Here is a 16289-nt window from a genome sequence, read left to right on the forward strand (position 1 = left end):
GGAAGTTAAAACCTCTTATTAGTAGAGGAGTAGTACCATCACTACTCCTAGGAACTATATATATATATATATATATATATATATATATATATATATATATATATGTATATGTATGTATATGTATGTATATATGTATATATATGTGTGTGTATATATATGTATATATATATGTATGTATATATGTGTATATATGTATATTTATATATTTGCATAGATGTCTTAGGGTTACTATTGCCATGATGAAAAAAACATGACCAAAACCAACTTGGGGAATAAAGGGTTCATTTCACTCACAGTTCCACAGAACAGTTCATTATCAAAAGCAGTGAGAGCAGGAACTCAAGCAGAACAGGAACATGGAGGCAGGAGCAGAAGTCACGAAGACATGCTGCTTACTGGCTTGCTTAGCCTGCTTTCTTTTAGAACCCAGAACTACCTACCCAGGGGTTCACCATCCACAATGGACTGAGCCTCCCCCATCAATCACTAATTAAAGTTCCCTACATGTTTGCCTACAGTTGGATCTTATGGAATTTTCTTGTGGTAGGGAGAGCAGGGCCGCCCGGCTAGCTTACACCCAAAATAATCACACAGAAACTGTATTCATTTAAACACTACCTGGCCCATTATCTCTAGCCTCTTATTGGCTAACTCTCACATCTTGATTTAACCCATTTCTGTTAATCTGTGTATCACCACCAGTTCGTGGCTTATCGGGAAAGATTTAGCACATCTGATTCTGGCAGCTCCATGGCGGTTCTCTCTCTCTGACTTTCTTCCTCTGTCTCCCCACCTACCTAAGTTCTGCCCTATCACCAGGCCCAAAGCAGTTTCTTTATTAACCAACGAAAGCAACACAAATACAGAAGGACCTCCTATTTTCTCAATTGTGACTGCCTCCTCTCTGATGACTCTAGCTTGTGTCACAATGACTCAAAACTAGCCAGCTCAAAAGGTAATTTCGATGACTCTTCTTTGGGAATTTTAATGTCAAAGATCTTTCTTTGGAATAGAATTTAAATAATTCTTCCCATCTTTCATAGCCTATAACTTTTTTAAATATTCATTTGAAAAATGAATGTTTCCACAGATCTACAATCAGTTCCCTTGGGGTGGAGAGGTTTCTGCATAAACTCAGTACCTGTGTGCCAGAGTAGAGGCTTCCACAGACCCAGGGACTGTGCGTGAATTCAGTTACTCTTTATATTGGCCTATGAATGAGGAGCTATTCTTATGTTAATTTACTAGGTGGTGAAACTGAGGTACAAGATACCAGCTATAGTAAGTAACAGCTTTCATAGAAGGAATAGAACCTGTGTCCTTAGTCAGGCACCTGAGTTCTGAGGATAGTCCAATTTGAAAATAGCTTCACTTGGCCGACTGACCAGATAAATCCTATCTCAGTGTATCACAAGCATTTGCCTTTAGTGAACATGCAAGATTCTTTCTAGAGACTCTATGATTATTATTAGTTTGGTTTTTTTTTCTTTGAGACAAGGTCTCACATGTAGCCCTGGCTGGACTGGAACTCACAATGTAGATCAGGCTGGCCTCAAACTCACAAGCGATCTTCCTGCCTCTGCTTCCTGAGTGCTGGGATTAAAGGCATGTGTCACCATGTTGTCAGTGTGATTATTTGATAATGTTTGGTGAAGCTGATCTGAGGCTCTTTTGCTAACAGAGCCCCAGAGAAACACTGTAGAACAGTTCTAGAGCAGCGGCTCTCAACCTGTGGGTGGTGATCCCTTCGGGGTTGAATGACCCTTGCACAGGGATTGCCCATCGGATATCCTGCACATCAGATATTTACAGTGTGATTCATAACAATATCGAAATTACAGTAATGAAGTAGCAACAAAAATAATTTTATGGCTGGGGGTCACCACAGCATGAGGACAGGGTCCCAGCATTAGGAAGGTTGAGATTCACTGCCTTACAGCAGCAACCTAACTCCTAACCGGCGATCAAGATGTCTGCCTAACAGATATCAGTTAATGTGAATGATCATGATGACTTAATTTGTAGTCCCCTCCTTTACTTATGGTCAATGAAAGAGAAATTTGGTTCAGCAGAGCCAAATGGTGTCTTGTGAAAGTTTATCAGAGGTCACTAACAGAAACTCACAGGGCTGTGACCTCTAACATGAAGACTATTGTGCAGCATGAAAGAACTCAGAAGGCAAGTAAGACCTACTCTTAAAAATCTCAAACAAGCAGCAGTAGTAACATCCTAAAACTATATAAAAATCCTTCCTAAGGTAGTTACTAAACTGATCCTTGAGAGAGACTTTGAACTAAAGTGTAAATCAGGTCACCTGTAAAGACGAGAGCTATCTTAATTAATTTTCATCCTAGGTCAAGCACAACTTTATAAGCCAATTCTTGTGTTTGCTTGTGTGTACATGTTTACATGTTTGTGTGTCGGCCAGATATTGACATGCTGTCTACTTCAGTTGCTCTCCGTTCTGTTTTGGTTTTTGTTTGTTTGTTTTCTAAGAGAGTCTCTCATTGAACCTGGAGCTCACTGATTGGCCAGGCCTGCTAACCATCCAGCTTCCTGGCATCTGCCTGGGTAACACCTGCCCTTTGCTGAGCCTGGCTTTGAAACCGGTGCTGAAGATCTGAACGCAGTCCTTGTGTTTGGGCTGCAAGCTCTTTACCGGCTGAGGCAACTCCCCAGCTCTAGAAGCCAATTCTTCATAATTATGCAGCACAGTGTTTGGCTGTAATTACAAGATGAACCCACAGACTCTGCAATTAGCACCAAGAGAAGAGAAGACTACAAAGACAGGACAAACACCATGCACTGTGGTACCCTTTATTAAAAATCGTGAGCTAACTGCAGTTGTAGCGTTCTCATTCACCATTTCGATGGCATAATAAACTGAGAGCACATTGATACAGTCCCAGGAAGGCATTAACCTATAAACACACGAATAGCCACCCATGCACACATACACAAAACAGACACACAAAGATTATAATATAAACACAAAAGTGATGAAAAACACTTTGAATGCTCTAAACCAAATTAAAACCCCTTTATTATTATGATAAACTGTGGCACTACTGTGGCTATAATGAAAGATATTGTAACTGCTTAAGAAGCCAAAAGGGAAAAATACTGGCAATTTGAAACTAGCAACGAAAAGCAGGCAAAGGAGAATGGAAGATAAGAAGACTAAGAAATATCAAGTTTCTAATGTTGGTACTGTGTAGGATTGCACAGACGTAATTAAAAATTGATTTTTAAGGAACTATTTTAAAATTCCTTTGAAATATTAACTTGCTGTGCTTTCCAAACAGTGGAAAAGAAAAAAATATTTGGAATGTTACACACACACACACACACACACACACAGAAGAAACATACTAGGATATCAGTTTATGGTCTTTGTTTATGACCTCCAAAAAGTTTCATAAGAAAAAAAATTAAGTGCCAACGAAGTGAAAGAAAGTTAAAAATTCCTAAAGATACAAGTCTGAGTGCATGGATGAGATCTAAGAGTACAGCTCAGGGGTGGGGGCAAGGCAGGACTGATGCACATTCAAGAAGGGAGCAATAGTGGGGCCGCAGAAGGCAGGCCGAGCTCTTGGAGGAGCGCCGAGAATGAAGGTGTATTCAGCTCAGACTGGAAGGAGCTTTCAAAGTGCATCGAGTTCTACAGTTGCTCACCAGTTGAAATCAGTTTCAGAGTGCCCAATAAATAATCAAAACCAGCATTTCGGCAAACTGGGCTTTCTACATCCAGATGCAGAAACAGTCACTGCACACGCAGGCTGATTGTTTGTTAATGGCACAAATATGAATCCTGGCTTAAGGGGAAAAGCACATTGGCAAGGATCTTTTCTTTTTTCCTCCATGGATTCTCAGGCAAATGTCTGAAACTGCCCGAGGCCTGCAAAGAGGGGTGGGTTTAGTTTCCTGTGGATTTTAGAGGAAAGGAGATTTTATTTCCCCAAGGAAGCCAGAGTCACTCATGAGCAGGGGACCTGTTTTCAGGATGTAAGAAACGTAATTAATGTCCTCATTGCTGCAACTCATGCCAACTTCAGAGCCAGGGGAACTGGCAGGTAGAATGCAGAGAGAAATGGGAGGGTTGAAAGTGGGGAGTTGGAAGGCTGCCTGCCTCCCGAGTAAGGGTGGCTCAATGGCTTTCAGAATGAGACACTGTACTGTGGGATGAGGCTGGTTCTCTGGACCAGGGTGGGGGTGGGGTGGGAGGGATAAAGAGGCATTCTACCTCCAGGGAATCTGGGCTGAGCTACAGCAGGAAGCTCAGGGCCCTGGTGGTGGCTTTACTTTACAGGAGTGTATTCAGTTGGGAAATTATGACTTTTCCCAGGTAAATATCCCTTTTAGTTATTTTCTCTCTAAAATCGAATTGGTTAGAGAAGTTGCTGGTGACCCCCCCCCCCTCCTCCCCCCCGCCCCCCGCCATGGAATCTAGCTGCACTGGCGTCTTCAGGTGCTATCTAATTCAAATTAATGCCCGTCAATAACATGACGCTGCTGGGTATTAACTGCTGTTGCTGAGGAGTCAACCCCCGAATGACCTAACTAATCTACCACACGAGGTGCTTTTTCTATCTCGAGTTTTCTGAGCTTTAAAGAACTAGTCCTTTTAAAATGACTTAGGAACTGCGTCTGTTTGGCTCTGCTTCACTCTTCCTCCTCTTCCTCCCCTCCTTCCCCTTCCCCTTCCTCCATGGTTTCCACAATGAGCTCCGCAGTGCAGGTGGCTTCGCCGAGGCTGTTGACAGCCTTGCAGGTGTACTTGGCATCATCATCCCCGCAGACATCGCTAATAATTAGAGAGCAGTTCCCATCTTCGTCGTAGTCTATCTGGAAGTGGCGGGACTCCCTGATTGACTGGTCATCCTTGAACCAGACAACCTCGGGGTCTGGGTATCCTACGGCACAGGGAGAAAACACAAGTTGCAGAACCTGTTAGCAGAAATTCTTATCAACATCAAGTGGCTCTCAAGCTACCTCTGTTGATTAAAACCTATGTTGGCTCATAGGGTACATTTCCATATTTACGCCAGAGTACAGACATATGCTGTAAAGACTCATTTCTTAAACCTCAAATAGAATAGTCTAAGTTTGTTTTTGTTTGAGACAGGGTCTTGGTTTGAAGCTCTGGTTAGTTTCCAACTTTCAAACCCCCTGCCTCAGCCTTTTGAGTGCTGAGATTACAGGTGTGCACCCTGAATGACAATGCCTCACTGTCAGATGGCAGAGTGTAGTCCAGAAATGTCTAAATTCTAACTGTATAACTAAGGCTAGGCATATCGATGAAAGTAAAATGTCTAAAAATTAAATGTATAAAAGTTTAACTTAAATTTGAATTAAAAGTTATAAAAAACAGGTACAAGGGATCTTTTTGGAGTTGCACACACATTCTAAAATTGGGTTGTGACAGTTATTACATGATGTGAATTTGTGAGACAGTTCAGCTGTAAATCTAGAATGGATGAATTTATTATATGCAAATATTAACTCCATACAACAAATAATGGCTATACAAAGCAGCAGACGGGAGCTGGTAATACTGCGAAGAAAAAGAAAACCTATCTTTTTTTTTTTTTTTTCAAGACAGGGTTTCTCTGTGTAACAGCCCTAGCTGCCCTGGAAATCACTCTGTATACCAGGCTGGCCTTGAACTCACAGAGATCTGCCTGCCGCTGCCTCCCGAGTGAGTGCTGGCATTAAAGGTATGTGCCACCACTGCCCAGCTTAGTCTGACCCCAAACAGGTAATCTGCTTGTGTGTCACTAGGGATGGATCCCAGTGGCTGGCCTCATGTTAGGCACTAGTCATGTCTCTATATGGAATAAAAACACGTAAATATATGTGTACTATATATTTTAAAATTCTGTGTGTACACATCCATCACCAACTTTGCCTATGTGTATTTTTAAATACATAATGTACTACAACAACTTGTTCCTAAATTTTGTAGAGGTATTTTTAGATGAAAAAAAAAAAAACCCTGTAGCCGCTGGTAGTATAAAAATTATACACAAAGCCCAAGAATTCTAGCATTCCTTCCCAGGGTAATTTTGCTTTTATCAGAACAGCGTCCATATGCTTGAGTTTTGCATCAGGGCTGTAGTCGGAAGTTCTGCAAATACCAAGAAGATCATTTCAAAGAGAAAAAGCACAACAGATGATAGCCACACTGCCATGACACGTTTCCACATTTCAAAGGATAAAATCCCCCGGGAGGTCCAGTGAGGATCTGAATGACAGGCCTCACTCCAGAGCTGTCCGCAGAGTCCCCAATGTCAAGACCTGCTCGTTACCACAGGAGACACATCTGTTAGACTGGGGGCCTGCTGCTTTGAGAGCAAAGGTCCTACCGAGACCTTTGCTTCAAGACCTGCCATGGCATGGAACTTCTCACCAACGCTCCCCGCCTCCCCAACAAGGTATAGAAGTCTAACGTCCCCTTGTTTAGGGGATTGACTCCTCTGACACCTTGCCACGCTCACCCCCATCCTGTGCACGGCAGCCCCTTCTCATGCTAGTTCATTTTAAGCAGCCCTCCCTAAGTTCCCACAGTGCTCCTAATTGTTCTTCTCCCCCAAGGCCTGGTCACGGCAGGTCAACGAACCCCGTCTCCAAAAAATGATCATGCTAGTCAGTGTATGTGTGTGTGTACGCATGCACGTGCATGTGCGCATTAGAGGGGACTGGACCCAGGCCCTCACACACTGTCAGGCAGCTGCTCTCTCTTCCGCTGGGTTACACCCTCAGCTCTAGAGTAATGTCATATCAGATCCTTTCCTGAATTGACTGCTCTCTGTTTTCTTTGTTATAAAAGCATCCACTTTTTAAAAAGAAGATGGAGAAAGAAAGATTGCTTCTTCCTTCCTAATACACGGCTACTTTACCCAAAAGGAACTGAGCGCCCCAGTGCTGGAGAACCACACAAAAGTACTGGGCTATGTGACCTCGGGGAAGCTGCTTGGTAAGTTTTTCTGCTTTACTTGGTCAAACCAGAATAGGAGATAACCCTGCACTTCGTGGGCACATGTTAGCAAAGCCCTGAAGCCAAGCGGCCTGTCTTATCCTGTCACCCTACCTTTTCAAAATGTTGTAATCTGCTGAAACAGAATGGCTTTTGTCTTCAACTCTGCTAATTCCTTGGGACCTGTGCTACGATTCCTGAGGCCTTTGTCGCTCACTACTATGTGGTTGCCTGACTCCCAGGAACAGAGACACCACACAAGGAAGAGAGGACAAACGGAGGTTGGCTCCGGATGTGGAGGGCCCAAGTTTTTCCTTACTGTAAACTGCTGCACATGCCCTTGCTCTGACAAACCTTCCATTTCGTTTCTTTCTATATCCTAAAACCTCTTTAAAGAATTAACAGGTTTTTACTTTCACACACGGGGCCTCGCAGAACCCCTAGAACCACTCCAGATATCAGATATCATTTACCAAATGAGGGGCCTGCACTCAGTGGCCGTTCGCTCACCACCCAAGGTCACACAGCCTGCAGACAAGCAGTTAAGCTGGCTGACTCCGGTGGCTGGACTCCCGTGCCAACAGTCCTTGCAGAGCCTCTTATGGGCAACCCACATGCTTCTCAGTGCCTCCAAAGTCCCTGTTACACGTGTCCCACAGCTAAGGAGGTCCAAGGTGGTTCACGTAGGCCTAGTGGCTGGTATGGCGAAATGTCAACTAGGGCTGTGGGAAAGTCACTGAATAGCAGTCGGGCGAGCAGAGGCTGGCCCTTTTGGAGCAAAGGGACCCAGTGTCCCTCTGGGGTTTGACTGTTCCTATCACTGAAGGCAGCAGAGGCCTAACGTCTTGCCCAAGCTCTCATGTACAGCCATCACCATGTATCGTAAGGAAAGGCCTGGCCACAGCTTACCTTCAATCTTGCAGTCAAATCTAGCAGCGCTTCCCTCTACGACTTCCAGGTCACGGATGGTCTTAGAGAAATAGGGCTTCACATGGGGCTTTTCCTCAGCAACAGCCTCAAGGAAAGCCTGGGAGACATCTTCTAAAATATCAAGAGGAGACCAGGTCATGTCTTCATTCCTTGTTCCCTCCCTGAGTTTAATTAATGCCTTCTTTCTTTTCTTTTTTTCCTTCTCCCCCCTCTCTCTCCTCTCCTCTCCTCTCCTCTCCTCTCCTCTCCTCTCCTCTCCTCTCCTCTCCTCTCCTCTCCTCTCTCTTCCCTTCTCTCTTTTTCCTCTCCTCTCCTCTTCTCTCTCTGTCTCTGTCTCTGTCTCTGTCTCTCTCTCTGTCTCTTTCTTTTTAAACTTGCTATAATTTAGAAAATAGTGCAGCTTAGGGAAGTGAATCATAGCACGACTTTCTCCTGGGGATGAATTGGCCTGCTGCCAAATGGATTTTGGCAGCAGAGAGTACTGTGCCCAAAACAGGGAACTGCTCAGCCTCCCCCTTCCCTGATGCTGACACATTGAAAAAGAAAGTCATCTTTAAAAAGGATTTTTGGCCGAACTTCCCGGTCTTCAGGATTCGGCTGAGGGTGTGAGAAGGACGGAATCTACCCCTTTCTGATCTTGGTATCCTAGTTCTTCTGCTGTTGTAGGTCCCTCACTGGCTTCTGAGAAAGCTGTAGAGAGCACTGGTAACTCATCAGAGTTCTGTGGCCCAAACCTATACAGCTCTCAAGAAGCACAGCTGCAGGCTAGAACATGGGACAGGTTCGGGGAACAACCGAGCCTCGGAGGAGCTCCCATGTCCTCTCCTGTCCCCCTGGGCTATTTCTGGCTCATCTGGAGGAGCAGCAGAGGACTGCAGACTGTCTCTAGCTATAAGGATGCTCCATAGCAGCCAGCTACCCCACCCTGTGCACGAAACCATTCTCAACTTATTTCCCACCTGTGGGTAACAGAAGCTTCCCCACAGTGAACATGGGGGCTGTCTGGCTCAAGAAGAAAAGAACCATTCCTGCGTGCACTCAAAGCACCGAGAGGTCAAGGCCCTCACTGTGGAGATGACTACAGGCAGCTTCTTGCATGTGGCAGCAAGGAGTTAGCTCTATCAGTTCCAGGAAGGGCCTACTGACCAGTCTGCCCAGGCCACATGTTTCAGCTGCATAGACTCTGTCACAGAACCTGGCCTGTATGAGCTAATTTTTCTTTAAAACAAAAACATAAGGCAGCAGGAATTGGAAGGATATTTTTAAAATATTATATAACCATATGTGATTTTATTTTATTTGTTCTTGTCTATCGGTATACAAAAACTTCATTTTTATAATAAGAAAAAAAGAAAGCTTTTATTAAAGTCTTTCTTAAGTCTTCCAGAAAATTAGGCAAAAGTTCTAGTTCTATCAAACAAATAATAGCTTTTTCTCTGAAAATAGTTAACAATTAAAAAATAATTGCTAGAGATAGTAGTTGTCAGGGAAACCCCCAAGTCCTTCTGAACTTACCACACTCGAGCATATTAAAAGCCCAAAGTAGACCCGAGATTCTTAAAATGTTCCTCTACCAGTAACCTTCCCCCGTCACAAGCGCCTGGGAAAACCCTGGCCCCCTTACCTTCGGACTCTAGTTTCTCTGCATTGATCGGGCTGGTCGGTGACCCTGTCGAGGATTTCCTGCCGCTGAGCCCTGATATCATTGCCATAGAGGACAGTCTCCCAATGGCTCTCACAGCATTGCCCGTTTTCTGAAAAATAGACACGGAGGTTGGACTCAGGCAGCGGTCCTGGTTCCAGTGAGCAAGTTCTGATCAGAGGTGAAGAGCCCAGGATGGGAGACGCAGCTGCTAGACGCAGGGCCTTTGGACTGAGCCCAGCCTCGCTCTGCTCACACTGTCAGCGTGTCCGAAGATGTTCGGAGAATGGAATGGGCCCTGGAACTGATGTGTGCGTTAATGTGACTAAACAAGGTCAACATGAGACAAAAACTCTTTCATACTGTGCTTCAACTCCCATAAAAGGGATAGTTTATATAAAGCCACTGCAGCCTGAGACAGCTCCAAAGACTTATTGCTGACTGGGCCCAGCGGGGCTGTTCTCATAAAACAATGCCTGCAGCGGGGTTTCAACTGGTCAAGAAGCTAGTTACTACGGACCCATGGGTCCAGAAAAGCGAAGCGGCATTTTATTGACCTCGGGCAAGCCATTTGACCTCTCCGGGCTTCAGTTTCCTTCTGTGTATAAAGAAGGGGCTGCGCGAGGTGGTCTCCAAGGCCTCATTTGTTCTGTTTATGACTGAGATACTTCAGAGACTTGAGGAAGCACCCCCGCTGGCCCCAGCACAAGACTATGGTTGCATAGTGGACTCGCTAGTGTCCACTCGCGTGTCTGAGACAAGCACTCCAATAGGCCACTTGGGAGAGGGAGGAATTTCTGCTACGTAGGGTCAGGACTAGTCCCATAGTTTCCATGCATTGTGACAATTCTATCTAGCCTAGGATTTCTATCAAGAGGTGCTGGGGCACAGCGGCACCTCTGTCTCACATCTTCCAGTACAGTTTCTCAGCCTTTCCCCAAGGTCAGCGGGGTTAGCTAAGATAGGCCAAAGCATCTTCCTTCAGCAACCAGAGACTTAAACACACAGAGCCGACTTCACCTCAGACTGGCTCCTTGTTGGAGCCAAAAGGAAACCAGTTTCCTCCTCATAGGCGGTTGCCTTGCCCTCACTCAGTGGACATCAAACTGTGCTAGCAAAACCACTTTCTTCCAGAAGTAATTTCACACATTCGTGGATTTCACTGGTCTCACAGTTTTGACTATTTGGAAAGACAGGGTTTTCAATAAAAAGGCTGATTATTTCAAAAGTGGAGAACTTCAGGATATTGAGAGCTCATGCAAAAGTGTGTGTGCCCGCATGCGCATGCATGTGCCCGTGTATGTGTCTTAAGCAGAGACCTGCTGTTGCTACTCTGCCCTCCTTGTTGCAACCGATTTCTGTGTACTTTGGACAAACATTCAAACTGACTGACATCTGGCCATCGATCTCTTCCTACACACAGCACTGTGGAGTGTGGGCATGCCCCTAGCTTCCTGCTACCACAGTGGAGTGTGTGTGTGTGTAGGGGGGGGGGGAACCTGAACATAACCCAGGGATTCCCAAGTAGGGGGAAGAGAGATGGTGGTAACCCTTCAGAGTAAGAACATGTGATAGCCTTCAGGCTCTCCTAGTGGTCTGGCTGGCTGGTTGCTTGCTTCGCCAGCTGTAGTGTGGGAAGAGCCACCTTTTCCCAGGGGAACCTACCTTGTCTCAGGAACTGATGAGGTGGCATCAATCCCAGAGGAGTGAAGATCTTAGTAGCCCTTTCCTAATCGCCCGCTCCTCCCTCCTCAGCTGACCAGCCCCTTTCCAACACATACTGATTTGTTCTGGCCTCAGAGTCTAAGCCAGAGGACTCCTTCCCAACAAGGTCAGTTCTCTGGCCACTCGTTACTCTGTGACCTTGTCCGAGTTAGTTCTCCCTTTTCTGAGCCTTGGAGTCTGGATCCTAAATAAAAGCCAGAAGATTTTAATCTTCTTGCAGCACTAGTTTCCCTAAAAGATTATTGATTCCTGCTAAGGACTGTGTAGCAGGACCCCCACATTCTGCCTTGAGTCCCCAGGCGCCCTGATTCCAGACATGGGGAGTGGGGTTGATCAGGACTGTATTCATTGCATGCTGTTGTGGACAGACGATGTCTTTCTTCTTTCTTGGTTTTATTTTGTAACCAAATTACTAATACGAACTTATCAGAATGAGGCAAGCAAAAGCTGCAGTATTACAGAAGGAGCAGCAAAGGCATTTAGGGCAGACACTGTCCTGTGGAGAAACTTCCAGCAGACGTAGGCATTCATATCATTTCTTAAGTGGGGATATCTGCAAGCACTAAATAATGAAAAATTTAAAAATATCGACATCAGAATTAATTCTTTGGAAACTGCTTTCTGTAGAGCAGTAGTAAGGAGTTCTCAGAACTGTCCAGTTCAGTTGTATGTCTGAGCTGGAAAAAAACCCTGATTGTTGCTTCACAAAGACCTTTAGAAATTTTGGAACAAAAATCAACAGAGCCAAGTTTCAGTTCTTGGGCTTGTGTAGCAAAAGCCTCTCTCTTTGCTGGAGGACAAGGTTGACTAAGGCTGTGCTCCTGGCAGGCGATGTGTGCCCAGGCCTCCCGAATATAGTCCCAACAGTGCCTGGAGACCCAGCTAGGATGACCAGGACTGTTGGCCCAAGACTGTTCACCTCCCAGGATTGGGTCTTTCAGTGTTAACAGCTGAGCAATGCTTGGAAAACTTAGGCAAGCTGGTCATCTAAGCACCAGCCTGCACCCAGTTTTAAAACAGCATCAGGACGAGAGCCCCTGACAGGTATATGATCGCCACGAGCAGTCTGTATTTATATATCTACATTAAAATATAGAACAGACTCTGATATTTTATCCTGTTATTTTATATACATTGCTGGAGTCTCTATGGTTTCTAGAAAATAAATGCAGCTAACTTTAGCCCTTTAACTTCCCCTCTTCTTTTCCTTCTACTATAAGGAATATTTGTTTAACTATGCAAAAATCTGTTGCATTTGTTTAACTATGTAAATATGTGTTGCATTTGTTTATGTTGCAGAATATTTGTTTTTGTTACTGTTTTACCTTGCCTGCCTAAGGCACCTGATTGGCCTAATAAAAAGCCTAATGGTCGACAGTGAAGAAGGCATAGATGGAACTTCTGGGCAGGAAGAGTACGTAGGAGGAGGAATTTAGGGTATATGGGGGGGAGAAAAGCAGACGAGAAGGAGACACCAGGGGCCAGACAGACAGACAAGAGAAAGCAGGAAGGTAGGACATACAGAATGAAAGAAAGGTAAATAGTCCCAAGGCAAAATGTGGATGAAGAGAAACAGGTTAAATTAAGTTAAAAGACCTAGTGGGACAAGCCTAAGTTAAAGTCGAGCATTCATAATTAATAATAATAATTAATAAGTCTTTGCGTCTTTATTTGGGAGCTGGTTGGTTGGCCTAAGAAAAATCGTAATCACATACTCCTCCTCCCACACCCAGCCTTTTACATCTAGTTTGCAGACAGAAGCCCTGTCCCCTGTCCAACCCGCCCCAATTGCTACACTTCATGCAACTGTCTTTGGACTAGTCTTTCAGTGTGAATTGGAAATATGTCTTCTCTCAGAATAACTATCCAAAGATCAATAATATGATTAGATATCCATGCCCCACCTAGCCTGGCATAGAGGGCTTTGTTACCAGGCCAGCTCCCTCTCCCTGTTTTTTGGAGTCTTTTATCATAACAGAATTGTTAGAAGGTTCCTTCTGGAGTCAGCATGCCACGTATGCCCCCTGCTCTCTCTCCCTGTATAGCCCAGTCTTACTACCTCTGTCCTGCTGCACATCCCCTTGGCTACTCTGAGACTGAGCTCTATATTTCTGGGGGAGCCAAGGTTCTGGAACTGGAGTTTAAATGTGGAAAATATTTCCTTAAGGAAGCAACTTACCAGAAGGTCAACACAGCTGAACTGTTCCCAGTGAAATTACTCCCCGGGACATTCATGTTGCGTGAGATTTTTATGGGCTAATATGTGTGCAGTTTTGCAGAAAAGTCATTTCCAAATGCTTGACTTAAATTAAAATAGGGAAATAAGGTTCTTTTTTCTGAATCTGATCCCCACCCTTCCAGAAAATCCTATTGCCAGTAAAGAGCAAAACCAGCAAGTAGGAAATGAGTTGTGAACTGTGGTCCCTTGCTAGAGATACAGAGCCATTCTCTCTCATCCATAGCTCTTCTCTGTGCCCATGCCCTGGCCCCAGCACCCTCCTGGCTTAGAGCCACTTGCAGATATTCTTAGGCGACAGCTCTGACCAGTGCCTTATGCAAGCGAGATCCAGTTAGACTTGCTTCTCTGACGGCTGTCTGTCTTTCCTTTCCAAAGAACCCTCTGGCACCTGACCGCCAGAGCATCATCAACAAAGACAACTTTGATTTGTACATACCTTTTTTTTTTTAAAAAAAAAAAATCAAGTGTGCTTTCTACTCTTACGGGAAAGGCCCAGAGAGGTGAGCAAGGCAGGTGTTCCAACCCATCTTGCATTTGAAGGAGTCAGATCAGCCCAGGGCTTCCCACCTCCTTGCAGCAGGGCTCTGGCAGCCGTGTGCTCAGGATGCCAGCCCCTTACACTCTGCGCCCGCAGGCCCTTGTGGTGGTGGTTCCTCAACTCTCAACCCTTGTGTGAAGCTGTGTTTTCTAAGGGAACTGTGGTTTAGTCACTGTGTGGTAGTGAGCAGTGTTCCATGAACTCCCTTTTCCCCATCACACGGGCAGTCTCAGTGCTCCTAACCTTGAAATTCCTGTTAAAGGCTCCACCCTTTATGTCCAGTCCTACGTAGTCTCAAGGTGGGCCCAGTTTCTGCCTGCCAATCCCTCCACCATGCTGTTGCTCCTTACCTCCGGGCTTTACGTATCTTCTCTACTAAATTCCCAGCTTCTGCCCCTGAAGGGTTTTCTTAGAACCGTGTCAACTCTAGTGGAATGGCCCCCTCTCCATCCACACACTCATATATGGTCATGGAGCTACCGATTGTGTATAAATCCTGGTGTGCGTGTGTCCTTTTGTGTGACATTTGCTTTGGTTTCCCACTGCACCATATATTCCGTGGGTATGAAAATCATGTCCTCTCCGGCAAGCCCAGGAGTTTTACAATGCAAATGGTGATAAAAGAAAGGAATGAAACAGATGGAGAAGTGCTAAGTGCTCTAGTGTCTGGATGGAAACATTACCATCTTGCTATTAGAGGCACTTCTGGTATTATCAGTGCTGTGGACTTTGGAGCCAGGTTCTAGGCTCGATTTCCTGGTTTTCCACCATGACCCCGGATGACTTCTCTCATCTACTCTCCTTCTTGGTCTGACTGTGAAGTGGGGACACTAATCCCTACGATGATAAGATATAAAAGCAACGCACAGGTGTGATGTTTAGTTCTTGGTATGAACATGGGCACACCTGAGAGGGGCTCTCTAAATTAGGCTAGCCTCTGGACAGGCCAGTAAGGGATCGTCTAGATTAGGTTCACCGTGGCGAGAGAATCCATCTGCTGTGGGCAAAACCATTCCATGGCTGGAGTCCTAGGTTGAATAAAAAGGAAGCAAACTGACTGTTCACTGATCTATTTCATGGCTGCACATAGGGTGTGACCAGGGGCCCAATCTCCTGACACTGTGACTTCTCCACCATAACTGACCATGCCTCACTTCTGAGCCGAAAGGAAACCTTTATCCTTTAAGAATGCTGTATCATGGTAAAAGGAAAAGAGAACACACACAGGAAATCTTTGAATAAGCCCTGACCCGCCCCACCGGTCCTCCATACATATTAGCTACTGACGGCATTGCACTGTGTTCCAGGCATTGTCCGAGAGACCTTCAAAACTTGTCTCATAATTTCCCACAATTTTTGGTACCAGTGTTCTCCCCACTTGCTAGATAAGAACATGAATCTACATTCAAGTGTTAACTACCTTGCCTAAAGTTACCACTGTTTCCTCTTTGGAGCATACGCCCTCCCTCCCCTCCCTCCAAGGAAATATGTTATCATCACGCTACCCTTACGGAGCTCAGCTTCTCTAGGACTGCCAGATACTCTTCAGGCCGTGCTTCTCCTCCCCAGCCAGGAAGACTGGAGCACTAGCCATTTAACCTAGGTGGGCAGGCTGCACAGGCCTCTGGTCCCCTGGAGCACTAGCCATTTAACCTAGATGGGCAGGCTGCACAGGCCTCTGGTCCCCATGAGACAAAGCTGAACAGGACTGGAGTTTCCTCTGAGCTAAGGATTTTGTGTTCAGGACTTAAGTAACTCTGGGTCTTACTCAGCTGTCTACACTGGACAGAGGTCATTTCAGCAGCACATTCAGACCTTCCTGGAATCAACTTATGGTCAACTGGGCCTGAATACAGCTGATCTGGAGGGCAGCATCCTGCCCCCGTAGAGCCCACATACCTGCCACTTCCGTCTTGCCATGTACTTCTTCATCCGGTCCTTGGACAGCTTCTTGGCCTCCATGTTCTTGGTGTCTTTCATTAGCCATGGGTGCTGAAGGCACTGGGTGCAGTCCAGACGGTTTCTGATGGAGGCAGAGATCAGAGGGGTTCTGAGCAGGAGGGGACCTCCGAGATGATACATGGACACAGCCCAGGGCTGCCCGTTCCCAGCTCACACACAATGATGGGGCACTGTGCGCTTGGTCCCTTCTCCCCTTGCTCTGGATTGCACTGACTGGACCCAGCCTAACCACCAGCAGATTCTCAACCTTCTGGGGTCCAAGAGGGTCAGAGTTACA

General features: G+C 45.5%; 1 protein-coding gene across 6 annotated transcripts in view; it reads right to left on the reverse strand.

The window, feature by feature from the left end:
• Positions 1-2803: 2803 nt before the first annotated feature.
• Positions 2804-16289, reverse strand: part of Mylk (myosin light chain kinase) — a 249598-nt gene continuing 236112 nt past the window's right edge. For all 6 annotated transcript variants that reach the window (XM_038344888.2, XM_038344886.2, XM_038344887.2 and 3 more), the window contains 4 exons: positions 15950-16073; positions 9531-9660; positions 7886-8017; positions 2804-4913 (listed from right to left, as the gene is read on the reverse strand). In XM_038344888.2, coding sequence (XP_038200816.1) covers positions 4663-4913; positions 7886-8017; positions 9531-9660; positions 15950-16073 — 637 coding nt within the window. In that variant the 3' untranslated portion in view covers positions 2804-4662. The remainder of the gene's footprint in view (positions 4914-7885; positions 8018-9530; positions 9661-15949; positions 16074-16289) is intronic.

Source organism: Arvicola amphibius, chromosome 10 (genome assembly GCF_903992535.2).
Source record: "Arvicola amphibius chromosome 10, mArvAmp1.2, whole genome shotgun sequence".
Classification (NCBI taxonomy): Eukaryota; Metazoa; Chordata; class Mammalia; order Rodentia; family Cricetidae; genus Arvicola; species Arvicola amphibius.